This window comes from Melospiza georgiana, chromosome 1 (genome assembly GCF_028018845.1).
Source record: "Melospiza georgiana isolate bMelGeo1 chromosome 1, bMelGeo1.pri, whole genome shotgun sequence".
NCBI classification, from domain to species: Eukaryota; Metazoa; Chordata; class Aves; order Passeriformes; family Passerellidae; genus Melospiza; species Melospiza georgiana.
In genome coordinates this window covers 46,074,278-46,100,517 of record NC_080430.1, presented here as the reverse complement: position 1 = coordinate 46,100,517, position 26,240 = coordinate 46,074,278, and the positions used below count along the sequence as shown (strand labels likewise).

Sequence of the window (26,240 nt, the reverse complement as noted above, 5' to 3'; positions counted from 1 at the left end):
AGGGACCCGCACGCCCGGGCCGTTAACGCGCAGTGGGCACAGGCGGCCCGCAGTCGCCGTCCGTGGGCCGGGGAGCCCTTGGCGGGGCGGGGAAGGGCAGGGCCGGGCCGCGCTGCCTCCCGCCGCCGCCGCCGTTCACTTCCTGGTTCCTCCCGGCGGCCGCTCCACCTCCGCGCAAGGGGCGGGCGGGCGGCCGGCGGAAGGGGGGGTGCGGTGCCGTGCCGTGCCGTGCCGTGCCGTGCCGCTGCCGGCGCGGGGGCGGCGGGGCGCGCCGGACCCGCGGCGGCGGCGGCGGCCACTGGGGTAGGTGGGTGCGACTGACAGCGCGGGGCGGGGGGTGCTGGGGGGCGGGCAGGTGTGTGCGCCGGCGGAGCGGGGCGGGAGCGCGAACTGGGAGCAGAGAGCGGGGAGCCGGGAGCGGGCCGCCGGTGGATGCCATCCCGCCGCTGCACCAGCCGCCCCCCGGCCCCGCCGCTGTCCCTGTGGTGTCCCCGGCCCGCGCGGCCCCTCGGCCGTACGTGCGGGAGCCCCGGGGTGGCGCGGCCGCCCAAGGGCCGCGCGGGGCTCCGCATCCCTCGGCGGGGCCCCCGGGCCAGGGCCAGGGCCGGGCGGCGGCTCCTGTCCCGCAGCAGCGTCCCCGGGACCTGTGGGCATCGGTCGGGAAACGGGCGGAGGGCTCCCGCTCTCACCTCGCCGCCTTCCAGCGCTGGGCTTTAAATACTGGGAAGCTGAACGCGTTAAATGATAGCGTGCTAAGTACGCGGTTTAGGTCTGCTCCGCGGCCTTTCGGAGCAGCGTTGAGTCCCCTCGGCAGGAAATTTAAAGTCAGAGCCTCCAGCGATTTCGTCGGGGTCCTGTGACCTGTCGGTGGATTGCAGTGGTCCTGTAATGTGCTAATGCATTGCAGCGATGGGAGCAGCTGGACAGCGAGTGGAGCTGACCGTGTCGCTTCCGAGGTGGCCCTGGTCACCCGGCGTGTGGCTGTCCCATGGCCCCATCGGCCAGGTGCGCCCCCGGCATCGGCGGCAATCCCTGGCGAAAGCATGGCGCTGGGCTGGGCTGTGCCGTGGCGGGTTTAGTTGAAATGGATGGTGAGTTTTACGTGGCAGGAGCAAGCGATCCGGACTGGTTTAGAACGTCAGCTTCTGAGTGCTACTGGAGTTGTTCTGTAAGATAAATTTTTAAGAAGAAGCAAGAGTTTACGATGGCTCATTAGAAAATAGTCTTCAAGAAAATAATCAAGAAAACAGGCCTTGGGGAGGAGGGGGCAGCAGTCTGATCCCTGATGGGCTCTCCACTTGGTGTGAACCATTGGGGGATGTGGGATGGACAGCAAAGTTCGTTTAGATGTCTTTCCTTTGATACCGATTCAGAAAAGCTAAACTGTGTTTTTCAGCATGAGAGCGACAGTGTGCCAGACTCCTGGCACAGCAAAGGTGTGTATGGAATGTCAAATCTGTAGGAAAGGAGCCCAAATTTGGATGGTTGTTCTGATACGGTGGAATCGCAGAGAGGGGAGGGACTGGTGACTTATGGTGAGTGACTGCATTGGTGTCTTGTGGTGTACATAGCAAGGCATTAGTGAGGACCATATTTTCCTTTGCTTAATGAAAGCAACAAATGAGTCTTTTGCGTAGCGTTACAGGCATTTCAGTGATAAGAGTCATCATAAGGGGAGCCACGCCACTCTTACGTCTTTTATAAATGCAGCCCCATGCGCAATAAAGATGCACTCCTTCAAAGGCCACGACTCTGTCAGCGTAGCTCTGGGTGCTGCCTCACTGATGCAATAGTGTTTGTCACACCAGAGGGACCTGCTGCTGGTAGTAAGTTGTGTCTGACTGAATGTTCATTGAGATTTAGAAGGTGCGGCCCAGAAACTCTTGTGTGTTTATAGGTTTATGAAAGGGCAAATATCAGGTGTACCTAAACCCCAAATATTTGTTGTGACATCTAGGATCTATAGCAATAACATCTATTGGGTATTCTCATGTATGTTTCTGCTTCCTTTTAATTTTCATTTAAAGTGATGTAGTTACAGACAAGGCTGTCTATTTCAGTTTGAAGTTGCTTGTTTGGTTGTAGACAAAAGTACACAAATGTAATTTAATCCAGATAATGGGAGCAGGTTGCAAGAAGATGAATGCCTAATTCCTCAGCAGATGCAGGTCTGCTGTGCCCAAGTAGTTATGTGTTTTTTCTGGGCAGTTTCCTTTGCGTCAGCGAAGGGCAACAGCTGACAGTCTTCAGCAGTGTGTTTGTATGCTGGGCAGTGGTAGTTCAGCTTTGGTGAATCTTTTTCTTACCTAATAGGAATTTACTTTTTTCAATGGGTGGATTGCTGTGCACCTCTAGCAGAACAGGAGCTAGCAGTGCTGCATAGTCCATGCAGTTTAAACTGTGTGTTGCATGATTTCAGAAAGACTTGCTCATGGAGCCAGTTTCACTGTCAGACATTTCCCATACAGCTGTAACAGGGCATCTCTCCCGTAGAGGAGACTAGATGGGCACCCACAGTGGTGTCAGTCTGAAAATGGACTGGCTGTAGCTCAGCCAGTCTCTCTGCAGGTGTTAGTTGGCTGAGCTTATGCTTTTCTGATGCCTCTGCAGTGTAGATATGACCTTTTTCTTAGGGCAATATTCAGGAATACAGTTTTTCTACAGCCCCTTCCTGACAGAAAACAGCAGATAATGTAAAATATGACACAACAGAATAGCTTGTTGTCAGTTTTTATTTCCCCCATCCTGTTCTTAGCTGGTTGAAGCAAACGAAATGTGACTGATTGTACCTGGAACATCATATTTAACCTGTGCATGTAACTGATCTGAAGCTTTGGGTTGTGTTCGAGAAAAGGAGAAGTTAGAGCTTTCCTAATTGAAGCTGTGTGTTTCCTGGGTTGTGCAGGCAATAAGGAAAGAAGATAGCCCTTGCCTGGAGCTGCAGTGCAGCAAGTCTGCCAGTAACACTTCACACATTGTCCTTTGGAGAGGGAGTCCAGGAACACGAGCCAGCTTGTTTGCAGGGTGTGGGTGCCAAAGGCCTCCCCATATGGCAGCAGTTCCCTGCTAGTGAGGTGCAAGGTGTTAGAGGCAAGGTGCAGCTGGGTGCTGGCTCACTGCATGGGAGCACTGGTGTGTTAACTCCTGTGATTTGCTTCTGGCTGTGCCCCCAGCCTGGGGGCTGCTTGGGGGTGCTTCTGGAGACTGGAGTGAGAGATTTGTGTAGGCTTATAGCCCCATATCTCTCTTTGCACCACCAGGGTGACCATACAGAAACCCTGCTGTTACAGGAGAAGAGGTAGAAGTGCAAGAGGAGGGGGAAAAAAGAAAGAGAGGATAGATATGGAAAGGTAAGGAAATGAGAGGGAAGGGTACAGCATCAGAATTCAGCTAGAAAAATCTTGGGAAGTGCTATTCTAGGAGGAAGTAAAACAGCAAGTAAAAAAAGGACACAGAGGACTCACTGTTAAGATCCTTTGACAACAGAGGAATGTTGAATGAGAGGAAATGCAAGGCCTTTGTTGTTCCTGCTCCTGGGCTGGTGGTGGATGGTGTGTTTGTCATGTTCAGCTGTGAGTTCTGCAATAATGCAGAATTGACGGGTGACCAATCTTAAGTGTGGTGCAGTGTGCAGAAGTTAAAACAAGTGGGCTGAAGCTGAAACGGTGTGAGTGAGTAAAGGTAGTGTAAAATACTATGCTCTTGAAAAAAAAAAAAAGGTACAAAAAGACATGCAGGCTTAGTGGGAAGGCAGTAGTACCATATCATAGATTACAGGGAGGACTGTAACAGATGATAAAGGTAGGTAATGTGATATGCATTCTTTGTTCTTTGCAGTGGCCACTTGAATTACAGATGTCCAATACAGTACAGAATAGATAAGGAAGATGTTATATATGGTAGCTACCATATATTAATTTATTTCTTTGTATTACAAAAGAAAATTAAGGTTTACACACAGAAACTGTTTTTTATGGCAGTAAGGATCCCTGCTGCTTGCCAGTGCTAAAGTGAGCAAAACAAGAAATGCTTAGTTTGCCAACTCAGATGTTCTTTGCTGTGTTTCAAAAGCTTTAACCTACAGCAACTTTGAACCTGCAGGTTTTTCCAGTTTTCTGAAGTAGCAGCATATGTTTCTTCTAGTTGTGATTTTAACTTTGCAGGAAAGAGGTGATAATTGTTTGGTCCCTGTGTTTTTAATGTGCTATTTTAATGTATGCCTTGTGCACTTTCTGTAGTTGGCTTAGGGATCTGCTTAGGTGTAGTATGTAGATTTGAAATCTAAATGCCTTACAGCCTTTATACCTACAACTTTACTTACCCATATGTGGCAAGGCAGAATAATAAACTACAGGCAGGGGAATAAAGTCAGAGTGAGTGACTTGTTCATGCTTGTGAAGAGGGGGCTGTAGCAAAAGCAGGTGAGAGCCAAATCCTGCGATAGACCATCTTGAGTGAAAACCTATGTCTGGTAGTAAAGTGCTCTTTCTGCCTTGAAAAATAGTAGTTAAAATATTTTTTAGACTGGAGGGTTTCTGCCAGCTTCTTATTATGATTAAAACTTTAAAGCTGCAGCTCTTTCTTGCTCTGCAAAACATATTCCTTATGCCAGGAAAGTTGTGTGGTTTTTAAAATTGAAACTAAAAATAATACCAGTTTTATAGATAAGCCTTTCCCTTTATTTTTTGTCTTTGTTAAAAAAAAATGTTGATAAAGGAGAAATTGAGAATTTACGTTCCCCTAATCCAGTGGCTTGCTGTTTTAGGTCCTGAGTCAGCATGTAAATTGCAAAGCTGTCTAGAAGACCAGGACAGCTTCTCCTGTTTTGTCTCTCATAAGGCTGTGCATTCAGGATAACTGCAGTGCTGTGGGAAAGCATGACATCCCCATCTGTTGTTTTCTGTTTCCTGGTGCAGTCTCTCATGCACGATTGCTCTTTCCTTCCAGTGCTTAACTTTAGAGAGGTGGCAATGCAACAAGGATGGTATGTTCAGGATGAGTATTTCTCTTTTGGCATGGGTTAAGTAGCTTGTGTGTATTTGGTTTATTGGGAAACTGGGAGATTGAAGTAACAGAATATCTCTGTTGCCCTTGCAGCTCTGATAGTTAAAAACTTACCAGTTATTTTGTAATGGTTCATTACTTAATGACAGTTTTATAAAGTACCTTCTATCTCTGATGAAAGACTTACTAAGATCACTCACTGTGATCAGACCAAGTCAGATCCAAGTCTGACCTCAGTCTTGGTGCCCTTGTGATGTGTGCCCTGTTTCTACATCTTGCCCCAATTTTGTCACTCATCCATAGTGGTCCAGTGTTTTTGTACCTTGGACAGTAACTACATTGTCTTTGCTCTCCTTTGCTCAGGCTGGCAGCTGACAGGCCTTTTGGTGGGGGTGCAATCACCAGATAACTCAGACTCTTAGGTCAATCTTTATTGCATTACAATTTATTTATACGATACATGTCCATTAGTTAAACAGAAATGATACAGACACTAACCAGGGAGCTGTTCCATCCACCCTGAGAGACAAACCCCTGTATTTGTAATTCAGAAAACATGGCCTTATTTTCCTTTCAGTTCTACTAATGGAATTCCTCTGGCACTGTTGAAGTTGCTTCTTGTCCACACTGATGTAAATTAGAGGAGGACTGAGGGGTTTGTGCCTTATGTGGCTGCATCTCTTTTGAGGTGCAGTCTGATCCAAACCCTCAGGATGGAGTTTCTAGATATGACAGACATCTTTGATGTAATTTCCCCCTCCCCTTTCTCTCCTTAGGGAGAAGTTTCCTCTGTGCATTTGCTCTCCTATTCAAATGTGTTCTTCAGGAAGGCATGACTTCAATTAAATCTTCCCCTCTAATAAGATGCTTCTAATAGAAATAATGAAAGTATGATTTTAGCATGAGCCATTTTTACTAAGGTCTTGTTCATGTGTGGCATCCTTGAAGTAAGAAATAAATTAAAAATAGAAAATAACATCAGAATAGTTGATGTTATAAACACTTTTGTAAACAATTACTGTAAAGCATTGTAGTGCAGCCATTTACTCACTTTACTTATAGAAAAATGTTATAAATTGGTTATCATCTGGTTTTACATGCTCTCTATTGCCCCTGTTAAGGGAGGTAATCCAAGCCTGTGCTTTTACCCTCAGGAAACATAAATTTATTTTAAGCCTTGTAATTTTTTAAAGATTTCTTTACGCCATTTTTCTTGAGTATGGGAACTGAAAGTGTTGCAATTGCCTGACTTCAGGAGTCAAAGGATTCAGGAGGCTCTTGAGATGTTTGTGAGCCTTTTGCTAAAGGCAGATGCATAGCTGGTAATGTAATATTTAGGCTGTAACTGTACTCCTTAAAGTAGCCTGAATTTCCGGGAGAAAAGTGAAGAAGTGTCTGTGGTAGGCACAGTGCTGTCCCCTGCCCCTGGAGGAGGCTGGCAGCGCTGACTTTGCCCTGTGATAATTCCATCTGACTCATCTGGTGTCCCGTAAGCACAGCCTTCACTTCCCTGCCCGCTCCTTCCCTCCCTGCTGCCTCTGCCATTGGAACCCAGCAGGAGGTTTCTGCCCCTTTGGGCTTTCAGCCCCAGTTGGGGTGGGGTTTGTTGTGTTTGTTGTTTGTTTGGTGTTTTTAACCACGTGTGGAGTCCCGAAAGTATGCCAATGGAAGTACAGCTCTGTGTAGCAAATTTGAGCCTGCTAATAATAGGTTTGCTTTTTTTAGCTGCCTTTCACAGACCTGTTAGATGTGTCCCGTTGACCCTCCAGGGTTTTGTAAACCAGAGGTTGGAAACTGCCGTGCCAATGGATATCTGGGTGAATCTGCAGGAGACTGCCAAAAATTCTCGGCATAGCTGGCCTCTTTTGTTGCACTCCTGCAGATCAGATAAAGCTTTTTAGGCCTTGCAGGAGCCATTAGGAAAATACATATAAATTCTGATATTTTCGTATTATCTGTGCTTTGGCAAGTTTTCACAAGCTTGTTGGATTTTGGTTGCATGGAAGTGTGGCAGGAGAAGCATAGGTAATAACCCTTTTGGTTAGGAAACTCACCTTCTCTTATGTCTCTTGCAAAGGAAGATTTAAATATGCAGTGTTTTAATCTATTCAGTTTTATCTGCAGAAAAAAATGAAATAAACTTAAAAATTAATTCTTCTGCAGTTTCTGTCTGTCTGGAGCTGACTGACTTTTTTTAAAAGGACATCTGTCCTGTGGATCTAGATTGCTTGCCTTAGCTGTCGTGAATATAGTAAGCCTAGTTCTGTATGTCTGCTTCCTTTTGATGATAAAAAATTAGTATTGTTTGTCAGCTCTCAAGGTACTCTGTGTGTCATAAAAGCTCTTTGGAAGTATTTCTTTAAAGTAAATTAAAAACCAAACTGAAAACCTAAAAAAGGTCTGCCATCTGCCCTGATCTCTCTTCTTTTTTATTCTTTTTTTCCCCTCAGTATTGTTTTCATGTAGCTGGCAGAACTTGAAATTCACCCAGTTCATATGACACAATGAAAATGTAACCTCTTCCCCGAGTTCAGTGTTAATGGACTTGTAATAGAGGAAATGGTTGCAATGTACACAGTAATGCTGTAGTTCTACAGGTCATACCCATGTGCTTGACTTCACTAACATGAATAATTACATGAGAATCAGCAGGTTCACAATGATGGTTTTAAGCTTGCTGTAAGTTTTGCATCAGAACCTCAGGTAGCTTTCAGACACTTATTGGGTGAAGGCCCACATCATTTGTTTGTGCATTCTTAACAAATTCTTTGGCTGTCACAGGCAATTAAAAACCAGATTTTTTTTTTTACATGGCTTATGGCATGTGAAAAGACAGTTTATATAGGGTGTAGTAGCATATTTTAAGTGTTCATTGTTGCAGGAAGTAGATTTTCATTTTTGTTTACATTTCTAACTTTTGTATTACATGTTTTTTGATTGTTCCTGTATTGCCAAATGCCTTCCAGACAAAAAAAAACAAGAAGAGGTCTTTGCTCTGTCATGTCATTAAGCTGAATTGATGTGTGTGTTGTCATTGTATCTCACATTTACCTAGTGGCCTCTCTTGTAGCCTGACACCAAGATTAAATCCTTAAGCCCTATGCCTACATTGTTTAAATATTGTTTGCTCCAGAGCAGGAGGAGCTGACATATTCCAGCTGTATTATAAATTAAGTTCATATGCAGCATGATTGAAGGGCAAACCAGTTAGTGCAAGTTACTGCTTCCACCCTGCTACAACCTTTTTTTTTTTTTTGGTTGTTGCATTATTTATCTGAAAATACCAAACTGGATAGCATAAACCAAAACAGATGTTTGTATATATAAGAGCAAGGAATTAAAAAAACCTCACTATCCGGGTCATGTAGGGGAAAAGCTGAGACTTTAAGCTCCTATAGCTTGACTCTTAAGATAATGAACACTAGAACACATATGTATTTCTCAAAACAATATATGATGTTTATGTACTGATTTATTTTGTTGCCTAATGAGGCTCTAAAGCGAGCATTAGATGGCAGAGTACATTAAATAACAAAATTTTCCTCCAGCCACAATCAGGGGCCTGTGCTCCGTCCTTATAACTCCCTGCAGAATTGAGTCTCCAGACTTTCAGATTGAGGGGGCCTCAAGGCTCCTTCCAGTTTCTCCTTAGACAGTTACACAGCAATGGATTTTTCTTAATTTTTTATTCCCCCAGTTTAGCTTAAAATATATCTGATAGAGAGTTGTAGAACTTTCATTGGAGTGCAACTACTTCCTGCACTTGCAAGAGAGATTAATTTTTATTTCACTGCTGAAGTGTGCTATTCAGGACTAAACCCACAGCTTAATCACTGTGTATTTGTTCAGCTTTCAGTCAGTCTTTGCTCATTCTGACCTTAAGGTGACTTGTCAAAGGGATTCCTTTCTTAAATAGGAGTTTGCTTTTCCTGTGACTGTTTGATTCCTTTGTTTTGGGATGCAAAACCTTAGGGGAGGAAAAAGTCTAGGCAAAAATCCTGAGTCTGTGTTCAGGGCTGTCCCAGCTTGTTACTGCACCTGATGTGTCAAGTCTAAACTTTTGATTGGAAGCTGAACACCTAAATTACAGTTTTCTTTCTTACTTTTTAGTGTAATGTGGTGTTCTTGTCAACTGAACGCTGTTGTCAGGTGTGAGTCTTTAATTATGTCAGTTTTATTTTGAGCTGGCAAGCAACATAGCAATTTTAATAAGATTATTAAACAACACAGTGAAGGTTAACCTGTTTCCTTGAGGGAGTGGAAGAACTAAGTCTTTGAAGTACTTGTTAAATCTGTGTGAATGTTTGAATACATAGTTGTCCTTACAGCAGTTGTGAAAAACGGGAGAAAAGGTATGCAGGTACTAGTAGGTATAGATTTATCTGAACTTAGACTGCCATATTGTTTGGGTATTCACTATTTACAAAAATTACATAGCTTGTCTTCCTAAATATCAGAAATCACAAGGCTGAATTATAGCTGTGGTTAAAATACAGAGTAATTACAACGTGTTATGTGAATTTTGTGAATGAGGAGTGGGTTTTTTGTTGTGGGCTTTTTTCTTGTCAAAGTAAATGACATTCCTCACAAGGACATTTTCATCTTGATATTTCTGTTCTGTGGGATGTGTGTATAAATACAAGACTGATATGCTTTAACATTAATTCACGTGACTTTCTTCAGATTCATAAACCACCTTAAACTTGCTTGGCAGCATACTAAATGTTCCAAGTGGAAAAATGAGAAAATACCTAATTCTCCTAGTTTATTTATATGAGTTGTGCTGGCAACAAATACTGTAAATTGTTTAGTTCATCTGCTTCTGTGCACCTAGGAGGTTTGTGCTCCTGGCTTTTGCTTCTCACTGTGGCCACAGCAGTTCCAGTACCTCTCTTTGTGTCACTCGCAGTCAGGTGCACGAAGCTCTGTGCTTGGATGTAATTAATCATCCTGCTAATTAATAACCTTATTCTTTGGCTGTGAAAGAATAATTGTCCTCTTATCAATTTGGCCTTCTTAAAAGAACAGCTGAAAAGTAAATTATCATCTCCTTCCCTGTTGAGATAGGGGCAGCAACATCTCCATTTAGGTTGGTGTTAGGCAGAGTAGAGCTTTCTTCTTGTACTTGGCAGAATTTAGCCATAAGATTTGGAGAAAAGTTTGAAGTCCTGGGGATTTCTGCAGTTGTCTCACTATGTTTTATGTAAAATATATCCATTTTTAAACAATTAATGACAAAAATAGCTTTAGGGTGAACTTTCTTGGCTGAAAAAATAATTAGTGGTGAACATTTTCTCTGAATTTAAATGGCATAGTGAGCGCTCTTGTTTTGCAAAGCCATGAGAATAAGCCTTACATTTTGAAACAGCAGGAGGCTGATACCTTCCATCAGGGATCTGCAATTCAGTTTATTTGGTAGTAGAATGATTGCAGCCATTTTTGTAGAAGGTGGGTCTTTAGAGGGTGTTATGTTATGAAGCATTTAAAGCACTGAGCAAATACTCTGAGTAGAAGTGTGTTTGGAAGAGGTTGCTGGGTGTGTAAAGAGCCGCTTTCAAAGTGTAGCATTCCAGGTGTGCTCCAGCACTGAGTGGTGGATGGAGTGAGTGCAGATGGATTGATGCCTTGCCAAAGACTTAGGAGCACCTTCTCTGTTTTCTCTCATGCCTCCATTTGGTGGGAGTTACACTGAAACACAATCCTGGCGCATGCCTGGAGCATTACTGTTCCTGGTTCCAAGATGGCTCTTACTCTTTGGACAGACAAGGTGTCTGCAGAGCTGGAGAGGAGAGGACAGGGCAATGTCAGTGTTGGTCCTCTTGCTGCAGTAGAGTGCAAAACAAATGCCATTGAGGGATGGAGCAAAGGTGGTGGGAGAGGCATGGCAAAACAGAAGACTTCCAAGGGATGTAAGGCCAGAGGAGGAGGTGAGGGTGGGAAAGAGCTGTTGTTGGGAAATAACATCCTTCAGCCAAGAGTAGAAGTTCCTGTCAAGATATTTCCTGGGTTGCTTCTTGATCAGTTCCTGCATATCTGACTGTACTGCTGTTTGTTTTTGCACTTTTACCCCAAAGCTGGGAGTCAGTGGGTAAGGAGGGAGTCAGTGGGTAAGGAGGAAGGAAACCTCTTCCACTTGCTAAGTTTCCCAGTATGTGTAGGAAAGACCCTTCCCTTCCCCAGATATGAAGCAGAAAAAAGGGGACCCTGCCAGCTGTGACAGGACTTTTCTCCCCTCATGTAACAGTGCTGAGTTCTTGCTTCAGTTCCTGTTGTGGCCACTCCTGTTGGCTCCTACCTGGTGACTTTTTCTTCATTAAAATGCTTGTTGCCTTCCACTTAGGGAGGTGGAGGTGGCACACAGGTAGACCTAGTGTGTAATTAAGCACTTCTTAAAAGCACTTAGAGTCTTCTGAGTAAGGAGTGTTCCGATAAGCGCAAGAGTGTGGTTTCCCAATCCATTATTTTATGTTTGATTTATTTACCTTTTTTGCTTTTTCATCTCACTTTCTGCAATTTTCCCATGCGATGACCGTGCCGTTATGTGAACAGAGGTCTGGATGTCTGGCAGAGCAGTGAGCACTGTTTCTGACTCTCTTTCAGATGCAAGTATGGACATAATAGCCTATGATGATTACTCCAGTCCACCGCTTCAGAGATATTGAAAGGACACCTGAATACCTCCAGCCAGAAAAGTGTGTTCCACCTCCTAGCCGCGCTTCCCTGGGAACAATGTGGTTTATTCGAGATGGCTGTGGTATTGCATGTGCTGTCGTTACCTGGATGCTGGTGTTCTATGCCGACTTTGTAGTCCTTCTTGTCATGCTAGTTCCATCGAGAGATTATGTTTATAGTGTCATCAATGGCACACTGTTCAACACCTTGGCTTTCCTCGCTTTGGCTTCACATTTTCGTGCTATGCTGACAGATCCAGTAAGTATCCACCTCTCTCCGTGTGTCTCGGAAAGAAACAGGCGGTGTTTTTCTTGTCTGCTAGATGTTGGGTAACTCAGTTGCCGAGTGAGTGGCAGATTTAAATAACTTTTGTGTGTCAGCCTGCTGAGTGAGGCTGCTGATGTGGTATGCTAATTTTTCGTCCCACTCAAGTCGGATGCAAAGTCGAGGACCCAGCGTTAGATTCCTGGTGTGTGAGCAGCTCCTCTTTCTGCACTGGGAAGGAGAGTGTTTCTCTCCAATGCTGTTTTCTCCCCAGTGGCAGATCTCGTGTTTGTGGCTTGTTGTGTCTTGACAAACAGGAAAGCTGGAAAAGCTGGTTTTGGTTGTCTGCCTTGGCAAGTATTGCTTCAGCAGAATAGAGCAGAATATGTGTTGTTTTGAAAAGCTGTGTTACCATCTCTCATTCTACTGATTTTCTTGAGTGTATTGGACAATGCTGAAATAAGTATGGTCTGAGCATGAGATGGCAGTTCTTAGGCAAGTTGGGGAGCATCAGAGCTTTGAGATCCCTTTGTATGTATCCTTAGGACATTGCTTTGAGAGATCAGATCTGCTACTCTCTCATCTTTCAGTTTGTGACAAGGTAAAGTTTAGCACCATGATGCTAATTCTGAATGGCCTGTCATGGTTTATTTTCCTTGATAACCTCTGGACAGTAGACTCAGTTCAAAACATATCTCCACTAGTTAGTGGAAGGAAAGACAAGCTTAGACTTCTCTTTCCTCACAAATGTTCTTGCTGCTGTTGGGAGTGGTGGTGTGCCTCTGATAACTGTCCCTTCCAAATGTTATTTTCTCCTTGAAACCTTGTTAGGCGCTGTTGAGACTTCAGTACAATTGTTGTTTCTTATATTGTAGCCCTTCCAGAAGCCCCAGCACTGCAGAAATGGCTTGATTTGGGGTATTCTCACAATTTGTGGTAAAGACTGTTGAATTGCATGCTACTGCTGCTGGGCAGAAGTGTAAGCAGTACTTCAGCCTCTGAAACTTCTGATCGCTGGACTTGGGAATGGAGGGTTGCAGCAGTTTGTTAGATAGTTTGTATCCTAAAGATGGTTGTTAATTATTGTATGTTGTGTGATTTTTATGCTTAGGGACCTTCAGGTGGCTGCAATTATTTTGCAGAGTTAGCAGCAGCTCTTGTGAAACAAAAGCTGTATTTTGAAATGGGCTCGTTGGAGCAGGGTTGGAGAAGCAGATACAATTTCTGTTGAGAGTAATTGGGAAAAGATATGTTAATTCCTTGTGTGAGGTGGGATTTGTGTATGTGGATGGAGAGCCAGTGGGATTTTGTTTCATTTTTATAATGAGGAATTCAGCTAAATAAAATGCAGGAAGGAAGATACAGAGAAGGGATGCACTAACATGTGGCAGACAGTGAGTCTGGGATTAAGGAAGCTTCCAGGACATGGGGAACCAGGGGCATATGTAGGATGAGAATGAAGCAAAAAGCATTGCTGAGGCAAACAAGAAGAATTCTATTATAAATAAATTACCAACTCAGTTCTTCACAATTGATAGCGGGTGTCCTGCATTTCAGTGGATCCTTCTAAAAACTTCTTCCAGTGGATCCTTGCTAAAAACATTCCTAAAGTTTGAGCTGTGCTGCATACTGAAGAGAGAGAACATGAGTTGTAGCAATTTTGTGGAAATTGGTTTTGGTAATTTTTAAATTAGTCAGGCCTTTTGGGGAGGTTTTGTGGGTAAATGCCCCCAAAGTTTGCTTTAAAAAGTCTCATACTACTGGTTTAATGTGCAGTTCTCTCACTCATGTATCACTCCTGTTTATTGCTGTTAGCAAGTTGTATAGATGTATTGTTAGGAGACTCTTCCGTCAGAAATCTGTTGAAATATTGCATCTCTGTTTTTATTTCAATTTTAAAAGCCTTAAATTCACAGAAGTAAATCGTGCCAATCTACTAGCAGTGTTTTCATACACCATCTTTCATGGTGCTCTTTTTTTTTTTAGCAGGGTAAGTTTCTTTGGTTTGTTTGTTGTTTTGTTGGTTTTTTGGGGTTTTTTTTTGTAAGCAAGTTTTTGTCCCTATAAAAACTGTAAACTCATGAACTTGGGCTCCTGTAACAGCAATATGTTATGTATTTAAAGATATACTTTGAAGTGGAAATTGCACAGCTAAGAATTTTTTACCTGGTCTCATTCAGGTGTGACAATTCGTAGTGTTCACTGTTTGAATGTTAACCCCCAATTTAAATAGCAAATACACAATAAAAGCATAACTATAAATACATGAGTTATTTACCAGCAGCTCTTTATGTACACAATAATACTTCCGAAGAAGCTGCTTCTACTGGCATAAAACATCTGCAGTTTTCTGTGTGTTAGGAAACACTGACATGATACATTTGTTGATGTGAAAAGAGGGATGAGGATTCTTAAATATTTTAAGGTTACTGTAGGACTACAAAAGACTAATTGCTTAAGTGGAATTTAATTGATGTTAAAAAAAAAAACCAACAAAAGTCCCACCAAAATTATATGTAAGTATGTGGTTCCATATATTAAGACCACATTTAAATTTCTTTTCTGAATCTTCTTGCTGTTCTTAAAACTCTGTTCTGTTGATCTTAGGGAAACTTTTATTTCTTTTTCTTTCTGCCCCTCCCTTAGTTTTAAGTCATCCTGTTGTTCTTAGCAGCCATAAAGTGCACAAGTTAATCTCCTGGTTTGTTTTTTTTCCCTGCAGGGTGCTGTACCCAAAGGTAATGCCACAAAAGAGTTCATCGAGAGTTTACAGCTAAAGCCAGGACAGGTGGTTTACAAGTGCCCAAAGTGTTGTAGCATCAAACCTGACAGAGCACATCACTGCAGGTAAAGTCTGTTCTGAGGAGGGCTGTCTCATCAACACCTCAAGAATTATTCACCAGTGTACCTTGTTATTGCAGTCTGACACTGGAGTGGGTCAGTTGAGGGATTGGCATGCAAATTCTGTTGCCAATGGCACCAGACACATTTAAGCTTCTCACAAGAAATCTCATTCCTTTTCTGACAAATTTTCATATATAGGAGGCCAGGGCTACTTCGTGCAAAGTGAGAAACACTTGCAATTTTTGAGTGCTGCCTTGGTTCCAGACTTCTAACTGACATTCCATAAATTTTCATGTAAACATTACTTGAAAAGAGACATTCTATACCAAAATGCATAGAAATACATAAAGCATCTCCCAAAGGGTCTTTTCCATTTTTGTTTTTATTCACAAACCCATTTGTCAATCTGTGTATTCTATTTAGAAGTGATATTTAAGTTAAAACTGAAGTGCAGGTAACTGTATATGTATTTTTAAGAGTTCAGACTTCCACATTTCCATTGAGTGCTGTGACTTTGTTTTTGTGCTGTGTGATAGATCAGTATGCCTGCTGATCTGTCATGTCCTTTCTTTTTCTGGTAGGATAAACTTCCCGGAAGACAGTAACTGGTAGTGAGCTTTTTAGTACTAAAGGCAGTGAGCAAAAAAATAACTACTTCCTAAAATTCTCTTCTGCTTTTAAAGCAAGCGAACCTGCTTTCCAGTAAGTAGTTAATAAGTTTGCACTGGTGTCACTTCCTTACCTACTCAAAAACCAATACATACAGAGAGAGCTCACACCTGGGCTAGTGCTGATTCATGCAGTGGTCTTGTGGGGAGGGAAACATGTGCTAATGAGCTGAGCAAACTTGTCCTGCTGTTTGCTTTTTTCATATTTGTTTTCAGAGCTTCAGTTTGCAGATGTTTTTATTTTTTGTTGTTTTTCCTCATTTTTTAAATTTTAATGAAAATCGGGAGTTGGTTGTTCAGCAGGAGCAATGTGGTCATGCCAATCACTTATTAATGCTACTGTAAAATCCCCTCTGACAGCTTTTCAATTATGAATGAAACTTCACATCTAAAATGCTGTCTTGATGATGACTCACAGTATAGGTAAACGAAAAGGACTCTGGCTAAAGACAAAACCTTGTCACTGTGGTCCTTTTTTCTGTCCTTTAAGATAAGGTTTTAGACATTAAGATTTGGGAAGGTGATCCACTCACCACTGATGCTATTGAGAATCTTCAGGCAGACAGTTTTTTTTTGTGGCCTAGGAGATTTATTAGACTTTAAGACACCAAGATTGAGTGTATGCATCAGCAAGAGATCCTGCTAGCTGTATGCCAGAGGGACCAGGGTGTTTTTGATGGATGTGCTATTTAGTGAGTCTCTTGTGCCCACTAAACTAGTCCTGCCAGCATTTGGAAGCTGGGTGGTTGAATGGGGGAAGTGTCTGACTATGGGCAATCCCTGCTCCCTGTAGTGTATAGTTGTGGTTTCTGTGTTTCCTTTTCCACCAGCTAGCTTCCTGTTCTGCCTGTCATCCAACTGCTTTTGGTACATGTACATGGAATAAAACTCCCCTCCCAGTCTCCTCTCCTGCCTCTTTCACATCTGTGCCGTGGCTGCTTCAGGTTGTCCCTCTGGGGAAGTAGGAGCACTTGGAGGGTTGCTTGGGTACTCCCGTCTCCCAGAGCCCGAGGGAAGTGTGTGCACACCTGCACACAGGGAGGCATCCTCCTCCTTCACCATCTTCCTCACCTTACCCCTTCCTTTTTTTTAATCACAATGAGAGATATTTGTCTTACAAAGTACATTAGCTGGCAGATAAGTTGCTTTTACTGTGCCTGTTGATTTTAGACCCCATGTAGCTCCAAATAATTTTAAGCTGCTTGTTCTGGCAAAAGGTGGCTTTTTCTTGTTTCCCACTGGACATGGGGCTGACAGATAGTAGGGCACCCATGTTTGCCTGAGGAGAAGGAGCTCCTGATGTGCTTGCCTGGACTTTCATTTAGGATCAAGCCTATAGCAACTCATTTGTTTTTCAGGCATAGCCCATATCCTTGGGGATTATCCCTTTCCACCAATTAAAGTGAGTGAAAGGCTGTTCTGACAGAGATTTTCTATTATTTATCATACATGCTGATAAGAACGTATTTATGTTTTTGTTTGAGTTTCCTTTAAGTGTTTGGGTGTTGAAGTTTATTATTTATATTGAGGTCAAGATGCTTTTTGTTATAAGAAGAAAAATAAAATTAGCAGAGCGCTTAGTCTTTTCTGTTTAATTGCTGCCAGAATTGTTCTGGAATGGCTCTTTCCTTTCTGGTCTATTGTTTGTTTGCTTTGGGGTTTTGTGTTTTTTCATATTTGATTTCTGTGCTTGTTTGTACAATGTGGTATCAGGAGACTGACTGGCTTTCGTCTCCTATCATATGAGAAAGCAGCAGAGAAAAAGACTTCCTTTATTATGTGTGTTGGAGCAGTCACTGACTAAGCAAGAGAATGATGTTCACAGTAATATATAAAGTAATAATGTTTTAATTATTTGACTTCCAGCCACAATTTGCACGTTGGCAAGAATTTGAATTTTCATTTCATTAGTCTGGTTTTGTGAAGTACTTTAACATCTAATTTCACCTTGAATGTCTATTGTGGTACCATCTTCCTGACTGACTGCCACAGTTATTTTCTGCTTGATGTCAAGAATCTTTCCTAATGCCTTATTTGATTGCAAGTTCCTGCTACCAGCAAATGTTGGCAAATAAACCTGAGTCTGTTGTTAGCAACTCTGAGAACTATCTTTATTCATTACTACCTTTTGTATATTAGTGATTTATGTTTAGTTTTAATCTGTGGACGTTTTTACAGGTCAAATAGATTAAAACTAAAAAAAAAATCACAGATTTTTTTTCCCATCTGTCTGAATGTATTGTTCAAACCATATTTTGGAAAGAACCATTGATGTGTGGCATTAATTTTTGCAATGGTGGTTTGGTATTGTATGATTCATTTTGAACAGGCTTAGTCAAGTAAGCAAACCACAAATATAAATGTGGTGGCAAGTAAATTCTTTTATGTTCAGATTTCACCTTTGGTTCTTTAGCTGAAATTCTTTGTCCCCCAAACCCCTGTAAAATCCTGTGTTCTTGGAATGAAAAATGCTGTTAATGAAGACCTGTGTTCTTTCAGTGTTTGCAAGAGGTGCATCCGGAAAATGGACCATCACTGCCCGTGGGTCAATAACTGTGTGGGAGAGAATAACCAGAAGTACTTTGTACTGTTTACAGTAAGTATTTCACTGGTCATGCTTGAGGTTGTCCAGTGGGAAGTGCTGAAATGTAGTGCAGAGTCTGTGAAGCAGCTCCCAGGGCTGGTGTTCTCTTCACTTGTCTTTTAGAAGAACTTTATGGGGACCTGCTGCAGGCTTCTGTTTCACTTATTAGGAAACACCTCCCTCCTCACCATCCATCCACAGCAACAGGAAGAGGTATCACAGGAAGCATTTGTCAGGGGTTTTTGAGGTTTGTATTGGTGGTTGCTCAGCACCCATTTTGTAATGTGAGTAGTGTATTGTGGTGCTGAGCTCTTTGAGGGAGGGGCCATCCTTCTACATCAAACACTGGCTGGTAGGATCCCAGGCCATATATAGGGTTCCTAAACATTATAGTTGTACAAGTGTCTGTGTGGGATCATGTAATAAGAGCTGTTGCCACATCTCAAGGAGTGGGAAGTCTGCACCCCCTTGGTTAAGAATTATCCACCTTTTAATTGCAAGTGGTTTATTTTTGTATACTTGAAAACCACGGAGGTGCTTGACTTTTTGTACTATATCTGTAGCATCATGAGTAAGAAAACAGGAGTGCAAACTTGAACAGTGGATATTTCTGGAAGGTTTGAAAAGTGTTTCATCAAAGTGAACTGCAAATATCCCGTGGGAGTAGTGTGAACATTACAAGGCTGAGTCTCAGTGATGCTCTGTTTTATTAATAAATCTTCTGAGACATCTGTAGGTTTGAGGAAGTATGTTCTCATATTACCAAGCAGAAAGGAGGAGATTTTCAGTTAAATGACAGGCCTAGTGTTCTGTGGTGGGGTTTGCAAGGATGTGGATTACAGAACAGAATGAATCCTATTTCTTTCCTATGAGCAAATGGTTTTTTTTCATTTTGAGAAGTGAGCTAGGTGTTCTAGTCCTCTCAAAAGGGTTTCAGTTACTATTAGAACTTGATATCCACTTTCTAGTAAACTGTATTTAAGACTTAATCTTGTTGAGAGAAACAAAATAAGGGTTGCTGGTTTTATTCTTGGATATTCTTTTTGACACATAAGGAAGTGAAAGAACAGCAGCATGCTCAACTTGCAAGGAAAACCAGAATTCTCCCCTATTGCCTTTTACTGCTTCCAGAGGTGTTTCTTGTTACAAAATCTCTCTCACTTCTGCTATATGCTTATCTTTGTCAGAATTTGTAGGTTCAGAAGAGTAATTTTTTTACCCCTGTCTTAGTAAATTGTAGTCTAGGTGTAACATTGCATGTAGCTTTTATTCTAACTTTTTGTTACATACAGTTTTTATTACAAAGCTAAGGCCTGGTTTAAGCCAAAAATTAATAAGTACAAAGTATTGAAGCCTGAAAGAAACTTTCTATGCCACTGCCTGCCTCAGAGAAAGTACTTCTTAAAAAAATATTTCTGAACCTCATACTGGAAAACAAAGTGCGTTTTCTGGTTAAAAGAAAATGGCTGTTGTTTCTCTGGGAAACTGTAGTCCTGTCAAGAGCAAGGATGTAGGCTTGGACAACAGGGTACCTTGATCAGTGTTACTGTTCTCTGAAAGTCATGCAGTGCTGAGCTGAGGTAAGGGCAGTGAGCTGTGTGGAAGGCCGCTCTGGGACACAGGAGGCTGGATTTGGATTCAGCATCTGCCTCGATTGCTCAGAGCTGTTCATAAGGAGAGAAGGAGTCTGTGTAATTGTGGCATTTGCCAGCTTCATGATGCTTTTTCAGGGGAGATGGGAGAGCCTGATGGTTTTTGGAGTTGTTTTGTGGTTTGGTTTTATTTTGAGCTCTTAGCACCATGCTTTTAAATAAAGTGTTGGGAAGATAAAGCATTTTGGTCTTTGAACTCACTTGGTTCCTGTATTATGTCCTTTATTTTTCAGATGTATATAGCACTGATTTCCCTGCATGCCCTAATCATGGTGGGATTTCACTTCTTGTACTGCTTTGAAGAAGACTGGACAAGTGAGTATAAACAAAATACCTTATTAAAATAACAGATTATCCTTTGAATAGGAATTTAGAATGCAGTTGGCTTATTTCAGAAGAATGCTATCAACGTTCTGCTATGCTATCTCTATTTTTTTTTTTTGGTCTTTTTAATGATCATTCCCGGGACTTCATAATTCTTTTTGAGCTGCTGGAATCTCTGTCCTGAAAAGTCCTCTTTTAACTTACACCTGATAGTGCCTAGGAAAAAGCTGATATGTAAAGACACCTAAGGAGTATGTGTGCAATAACCTACTGTTGACATGAACACAGCACTTATTTCCTGAATGCTAGCAAAAGATAAGAAGAATGTGTATGCTTTTTTAAAAAGGGTACTGTGAATCATTCTTGCAAGACTGCCAGGAAAACATGCTGCTCTTATCCAAAAATCCACCCTTACAAGAACAAACAATTCTTTTCCTCAGAAAAACATAAACCCAGCAAACCAAAACCAGAGCCCAAACAGCTCAAAAAAGTGAAACCAAAAACTTCAGCATTCACTCTGAAGTAGTCAGTGAGTACATTTTCACAAAGTCAGTCTATGTATGTTCCTAAAACCACAAATGGGTATGGGAAACCCTCAATGTAATGCTGAGTTGAACAGCAAGGTATCAAAGAACATGTGTGCACATGTATGTACTGCCTGTGAGTTTTTTTGGAAAAGGAGGAGGGTTTTTTCCCTTGGAATTTCAATAGTAGTCTCAATATCATGACTGGTTTTAGATCATAGTACTGCAGAGGATACACATGTGAATTGAATTTGAAAAGGTTGTTCTGCACTTTAAAACTTTGTAAAACAGCTGCCAGCAATCACTGAGAACATCTGCATTTGACTGCAGTGGCCAGGGCTGTAAAGGAAGAATACATTAAAAGATATTTCCTTTATGTCCTTTCTCAGAGAGCCTGTTCCTGTGGGGAAAGCACTTCCCTACCTGTCCCAGGTTTAGGTGGCAGAACAAAGCTGTTAGGAGAGATGGATGTGCTGTTCCAGCTGCCTTGTGTTTGTGCAGATTGTGTTAGTTCCTGATTATCTGTTTAAGCCTAAGATCTCATTAGAAAAATACAGGCTTTTGGTGAGAGTCTTAGATTTTGGAAAAATGTGGAGATGTTCTGGCACTTACAGCACTCAACTATGACTTTGACCCTATAACATTACTTTCTTCTGCTCCTCCTTTCTAATTACCTTCTTGGGTTTCTCTTTTCAGTTCTTGCTTGAGATTGCACTATTGAGTATGAGGAAAAATAGGAACTTGGTTTAATCTGACCTTCTTTTAGTTATGGCTTAGAACAGTTACGAAAGGAAGCACCACCTGGTTGGTGCTACATATGCACATGTCCTGACTGCCAGCTTGAGACTTTTTATGGACTTATCACTGTGGAGGATCTGTTAAGTCTAAGATTTAAGAGAGAACCTCCAGGTGAAATGGAGGAGAATGGCGTCATAGTTGGTGTGCTGGGGAAACACCAAAGTGGAAAAGAAAGTCGCAATCTTGAAGTGTTGCAGGGGTTTTGGTGAGCTTTTTCACTTCTTTTGAAATTTGAGGGAGTGATCATTTTATGGTTGAATATCAGAGCTTCTCTGTGTATCTTTCTGGGACTGTTGTTCATATAATTAATTGATAGTTTGGGTATGGGAAATTCGTGGCTTAGTGGGTGTTTTGCAGCAGCTGCATTACTCGGTGTCTGCCCTTCCAACTCCATTGTTTTGTCTTCACAGAATGTAGTTCCTTCTCTCCACCAACTACAGTGATTCTACTCATCCTCTTGTGTTTTGAAGCTCTCCTATTTCTCATCTTCACCTCAGTTATGTTTGGGACCCAAGTACACTCCATCTGCACTGATGAAACGGTGGGTGTCTCACTCTCTCCTGTCTCTCACCATTTGTAGAAACAGTGACTACAGGGCTACAAGGTTTTGCCTCATGGCGCAGGGAGACCCATGTACCCTCTGAGGAGAGATCCAGTGTAATAAAGCTGAGCTAGCACAGTGCTGGATGGTGCTCACTGGGGTTCCTGTGGACCACAGGGTACCCTGTGTGTTCGCTGGGGTGCCGTGTTGACATAGCTCCCATGAGGTAGGCATAGGTAGCTGGGGTTACTCCGTAGAGAGTATTTGTCCCTGTGGATTGGAGAACCTTTCTCCTTTAATGAAGTGCTTTTACATCAGTATTGTCTGAAATTCAGCTGTGTGTCCTGGTTGTCACTATTCACAGATTTATGTGCTGGAAAGGCTGGAAAGCCAAGATGAGAAGTTGGGGGAGGAACACACACACCCACACGCACGCACACCTTTTAGGCTAGAAGATTTTCCAGCCTTAGCTACCTGTTCAGCAGTTCAAAAACTCTTGCCAGAAGCCAGAAGGAAAAAGAAAAGGGAGTGGAGTAGGCTCATGGAAACTGCTGGATACAGTCTGCTGCAAATCCACCAAGCCATCTCTGATTTGAAGATGGTGTAGTAGAGATTATATAGTAATATTCCAGTCCTAAATCCGTGTGTTCGCCCACTTCTGGAAAGACGGAGCTGGTGACTCCTGGGGGTATTCCCACACTTGTGAATGCTTGCACTCTTCACCAAGCATGCTCAGGTATTTGAATTAACCAGAGTGGCTGGAGAGAAGTGATAGTCTTAAAAGAGGGGCAGCTCTTCTTTCCTCCCCTGCCTTCTTTAGGTTTCTTTCCCCTTGTTTGCCCATGGCCAGTTGAAGCTGGAGTAGATGTTTTTGCTGCTGTCAGAGAGCTGTGACTGGCATTATATGCTGTACAAGCCCATTGTTCTGAGCCTTTGTTTGCAGTGCTTTCCTTAATGCTTGGCTTCTGCAAGAGGCTGATGTTCCACCTGTGTGTGTTGAGAGGAAGACTTCACTGTGCTTTCTTATGGGGAGAGCCCCAGGAAGAAGTACAGAGTGGTACAGATCCTGCTGAGCTTGTGTTCAGCACTAAGTGTGTGAATTAGCAATGCTGCCTGTGAAATCATCATTTGAATTCCGCTATCTTTGGAACCTGTCAAGAATTTTTAGAAACTGCTTCCTACAGCTGGGCACCCAAATAAGCCCCCAGATTTTCCCTTCCAGTGCAGTTCTGGGGCTCGTTGTTAAAGGAACAATGCCACATTCTAAAATAAAGGAATGAAGTATGGTCTCCCCCATTGGGTTGTGGGTTTTTACTTTTGGGTGTTTTTTTAATATGTACCAGTAAGGATTCTGCTCTATGGAATGTCTCATTGTTCGTTTGCTGGCATTGAACTAGCTGTATGCAAGCAATCTGTTTGGAGCAGAGGAATATTTCCAGGTGAAGTGCTTCTTGGTGTGCTCTCTTGCAGTGTTCTAATTTGCATTTTAGAGACAGGGCTGTATGTTGCCCTTTTTTCACCTTTCTCTTCCAGTCACTGGGAGACTTCATTCCTCAATTTGAGTATGTTCTCCTGCCAGGATGGTTCCTCTCTGCCTGAAGGGACCCAGAACCCTGGCATTTTGCTGCTGTCTCTGGAGGTGACATTACTAGGGATTAGCACAGCTCCTGCAGCTGCCCGTGTTGTGTCACCAGAGCTCCCAGCGTCAGTGATTGGAGGCACACAGATGTTTGGCAGTGCATTACTGCGTAGCGTGGCAGACACATGCAGGTCAGGAGGAACCTTGCCTTGCAGAAGATGCAGAGTCAAGGAACTGGGTGATCTGCCAGCTGCTGCTGCTGCCCATGGGAGAGTGATGCTCTCCAGTGACTGCTCTTACTCATTGGGCTTCTATAGCAAGCATAAATGGCTTTCCTGAAAGACCAAATTCACTTCCTGGGCTTCAGACACAATATGGGTTTTTATTTTCTTTTTAATGTTTAACTAGTGAATGTTGCAGCTGATTGCTTGATGGCTTATTTTTGTTCTGCCTCTAACCTTTACTAAACAATGCCAATGATTTCTTCAAATCAGCATCTTATTTAACCCTCTCTCCCTGCTGTCAGCCCATGCATGTTTTAGCAATGATTCTAATGACACATGAAGAGGCACCAGGTAGACTCAGCTACACTGAGCCATGGGCACTTCCTGAACTTGCTTGGTGAATCTGAGAGCATTATAGAGATTATCTTTGGGTTTGTGGGGTTTTTGGTCCCTTTTTTTTTTTTTTTTTGTCTGCAAGCTTGTAATGGTTTCTTCTAAAACTTTTCCATCTGGTTAGCACATAATGCATTCAGCCATTAAAGCACATACTTTTTGTTTGGTTTTAAGTGGTGGGGTTTTTTTTTATTGACATCAGAGGCAATTGGATGGCAGATCTTAAAATGGTTCTGAAGTATGTAGGTCTGAAGAGAATGGAAGCAATTTTATTTCCAAGGAACAGTTTCTAGCTTTAGTATTTTTAATATAAAACAGAGAGAAGAAAAGGAAAGGCAGTACAGATGCATTTGTATTTTCTTACTCTGTCCTTTGGACAAGGGGTAACTGAGAAGAGACCTTTCCCCGAATCCAGAGCTACAAAACCTGAGTATTTGACTGAAAATGTCATATTTCTGTTTTCAGGGAATAGAACAGTTGAAAAAGGAAGAGAGAAGATGGGCTAAAAAAACAAAATGGATGAACATGAAAGCAGTATTTGGCCATCCGTTCTCTATAGCATGGCTTAGCCCATTCGCAACACCAGACCAAGGAAAAGCAGACCCATACCAATATGTGGTCTGAGGAATTCCTGACCAGCATTTCCACTAAAATAGAAACATATTACAGCACTACTGTTACAAATTTTCCATGAATGTTTAAAACAAAAAGCAAAATGAACTTTTTTTATGTCTATTAAGTGGCTGATAATTGCAGAGGAAAAAAAAGCCCTGTGTTCCACCATTTTAGATAATTCTATATCTCTGGCTGAAACTGCTGCTTTTTTATTTTTTTTCCCTTTTCTTTTTTTTTTTCCTTTCTTTTTTATCACATTAACTTTACTGGCATTTGTTTCTCTTTGCTTTCTGTATGGCATAACTAATGTGAAGGGAATCCTCTCTTCTCTGTTACGGCCCACCTCTTCTGAGTAAATTCTCATGCTGTCTCCTGACTGTGATGAGCTCTGTGGATGACCTGTGAGTGCCAACAGCCCTACACAGACACCTTTGGACTTCCTGAAGGAGCACATTGCTCTTTCATAAGTGAACTTGAACAGGGAAGCAGATACTTCACGTACCAAAAGGTGCAAGACCAGAAGGCAGCACAGCAAGTGAGCCAGTTGACCTGGTGGTCACAAACAGTTAAAGTACTTCAAAGTTGCCAAACCAATTCTCACTCCACCCTCCTTTTTCCTTCCAGCCACAGAACTGATTCCATCTTTCTGGCATTATTTTATCTGTTCCCTCCCTTGTGTGCAGGAAATTGTTGCCCCTGTAGGATAACTGTGGCAGATTTAGAAGACTGTTTGGGTTATTACATGCCTTACATTTCCAGGAAAGAAAGAAAGCTAATTTTCAAGTGTTTAGAATAGCAGAATCATGTTTTTTGATGTGTGTTTGTCTTGGTAAATGACTTGTTAGAGCAATGCCTGCTAAACAGTGTTAACGTGAAAAACTGACATGAATGCCCAGGTTACTATAAAGACTAATATTGATGGGATGTGTAAATGTTCCAGGGTGGTTGATCTATATTGTTAGCTTTGCCCTGGTTTAGAGCTTTGTAAATCCTTTCTCCTGTTTATGCATACGTGTGGATGTGTGTAAGCACACGCACATATATGTGTAAGGGTTTGAAATTGGGAAATACTTATGGTAAGGAGCCTGCATGCTGTTATGAACTGTGTGGTGATGAAAAGTGGGAGGGACAGACTGCATTCCAAAAACGGGTAGAGTTATTAAACCATTAATAATCCCAACTGTTAATGTTAATTACAACATCTTGTGTTCAGGCAGGAATTTTATTTATATTTTTGATTCACAACTCCCATGGGCTCATTAAATGAATTGCAAACAGAGGAAATACACAAATCAGCTGCATCTGTGACTTCCAAGGAATCTTTTCTTTCCTTGGTTTAAAATATTTTTTGGAAACTGACCTGCTTAGACTGCTTCAAAGCCACGGGGGAAGGGAGGGAGATCAGGGAAGGAGAAATTTAATGGATGTCTCATTTTGGAAGTAATGTGAATGCTGCATCTTTTCAATCTGTTAATGCTTCCATATGGAAAACAAATGCAATAAAACTTTTCCAAAAACTTGTTTGCTGTTCTTTCTTTCTTTCTTTGTTCCAAA

The 26,240-nt window shown here is 42.1% G+C and overlaps 1 protein-coding gene across 3 annotated transcripts in view; it reads left to right on the top strand.

Moving 5' to 3' along the window:
- The first annotated feature begins 247 nt into the window (after nucleotides 1-247).
- Nucleotides 248-26,240, top strand: part of ZDHHC3 (zinc finger DHHC-type palmitoyltransferase 3) — a 33,704-nt gene continuing 7,711 nt past the window's right edge. Inside the window, exons 1-7 of one of the 3 annotated variants that reach the window (XM_058033801.1) lie at nucleotides 248-303; nucleotides 11,605-11,934; nucleotides 14,663-14,787; nucleotides 17,952-18,048; nucleotides 19,922-20,003; nucleotides 21,745-21,875; nucleotides 24,537-26,203. In XM_058033801.1, the coding sequence (XP_057889784.1) occupies nucleotides 11,629-11,934; nucleotides 14,663-14,787; nucleotides 17,952-18,048; nucleotides 19,922-20,003; nucleotides 21,745-21,875; nucleotides 24,537-24,695 (900 nt within the window). In that variant the 5' untranslated portion in view covers nucleotides 248-303; nucleotides 11,605-11,628 and the 3' untranslated portion in view covers nucleotides 24,696-26,203. Of the gene's footprint in view, nucleotides 308-11,604; nucleotides 11,935-14,662; nucleotides 14,788-17,951; nucleotides 18,049-19,921; nucleotides 20,004-21,744; nucleotides 21,876-24,536; nucleotides 26,204-26,240 lie in introns of those variants that run through there. The other 2 variants (XM_058033810.1, XM_058033819.1) reach the window with 2 other exon arrangements.